Raw genomic sequence first — 1,639 nt, forward strand, 5'->3', positions numbered from 1 at the left:
AGCTTGTTTATTTATGTGTTCTATGAGCTTTTTCCTGTCGAGAGGACCCGTGGGATTTTTATCACATTCGTAACTACATCTTTGAGATGGCGGTAAAAGGTTGTCGTCGGGATCGACTTCTTTAGCTACAAAAAAAAATTTACGATGTGATCGTGAACTCGGGTCAATAAGAACACACATAAAAAAAAAAAAATTCGATTCTTTTAAACGACGTCACGCAAACACTAAAAGTCATCACGTGATGATTACCAGGTAAATAAAAATTAAAAATAATAATGATGATGATGATGATGATAAAACGACCAGCACACAAAGAACGTTTGAATGACTTGGTTAAAAAAAAAAAATGAAAATAAAGAAACCCGAAGTCACCCAAGCGTATAAAATAACAAAAACAAAAATGAGGGGTTTCTTTTTTTTTCCTTTTTTAATTCGAAGGGAAAGTAATAAGTCGGGGGAGGGGAGGGAAGGGAAGGGAAGGATGGGAAAGGGAATCAGAGACCACGAAATTCAAATGAATATTCAAATCCTGAAACTTGAGAGACGATTTTAATTTCATCAATTTAAATAACGTTCATTCAAATCTTTCTTTTCCTCCCCTCTCCTCCCCCCCCCCCTCTCTCTCTCTCTCTCACCAACGATGAAAAGTGACATTTAAATTTAACCTCGTTTCATCAACCTTAACGTGTTTATAATATGTACGCGCAAATGAAATTGCAAACGCCGCCTGCCTTTTCAATTACGTAAAACATTGTAGAGTAACCAGAGTGAAGAGAGAGAGAAAGAGGCAGAGAAAGAGAGAGAGAGAGAGAGAGAGAGAGAAAGAAAGAGAAAGAGAAAGAGAGAGAGAGAGAGAGAGAGAGAAAGAAAGAGAAAGAGAAAGAGAAAGAGAGAGAGAGAGAGAGAGAACAAAATGATTCTCTCCACCCTCGAGTGTGCATTCATTCTCATCTCATGATTAAAACCTTCAACTTTTTCTCACGTTTGTTTAAAAGTCAACAACTTTTAAAATTCTATAAAACTTTTTTTTTTTTTGTTTCCATCTTCATCTTTTTATTGAAAACTATCAAGTCTGACGATAACGAGTTTTCCGCGAAAAAAGTTTATTTTGACTCACCGGTCATAGGTCATCGCAACAAATTATTATTTTATATATATTTAATTGACGGAACCGAACATTACGTAATTTTTTTTTTATTTTCGGGGGAAGGGGAGAGGTAATAAGTAGGTAAAGGTGAGTATATATTCGGTAACTGCACGCGAGAAAACTCATTAGAGTAGGAGTGATCATCAGAGCGCCCTAAATGAGAAAAACATTTGATGATGATGATGATGATTACGTAACGAGTGACCGACCAAACATTCATTCTCTCTCTCTCTCTCTCTCTCTTTCGTTTCTAACTTAATTAAATAAAAAATACATTGGGATGTTTCGGATTTACCAAAAAAGAAAAAATTTGACATTAATAAACCAACCAACTAATAATAATAATAATTTTAAAATATTTTTGTGCGTTTTCACTTTTGTAAATTTTTTTTTTTTTTTTTTTTTTCGTTCATTCGTGCGTGATAATTAGGATGGAATTCGCAACGAAAAAGTTCTTTCTTGTGCTTGAAATCTAATAATGTGTTTGTACAT

At 34.3% G+C, this 1,639-nt stretch overlaps 1 protein-coding gene across 1 annotated transcript in view; it reads right to left on the minus strand.

Moving 5' to 3' along the window:
- Phum_PHUM017950 (Tropomodulin, putative) overlaps window positions 1-752 on the minus strand; it is a gene marked incomplete at both ends in the record, with an annotated part of 4,173 nt that extends 3,421 nt beyond the window's left edge. Inside the window, 3 exons of the mRNA XM_002422780.1 lie at window positions 48-125; window positions 666-679; window positions 703-752. Coding sequence (XP_002422825.1) covers window positions 48-125; window positions 666-679; window positions 703-752 — 142 coding nt within the window. The remainder of the gene's footprint in view (window positions 1-47; window positions 126-665; window positions 680-702) is intronic.
- Between the last annotated feature and the right edge of the window lie 887 nt (window positions 753-1,639).

The sequence above is a fragment of the Pediculus humanus genome, genomic scaffold (genome assembly GCF_000006295.1).
Source record: "Pediculus humanus corporis 1103172107372 genomic scaffold, whole genome shotgun sequence".
NCBI lineage: Eukaryota > Metazoa > Arthropoda > Insecta > Psocodea > Pediculidae > Pediculus > Pediculus humanus.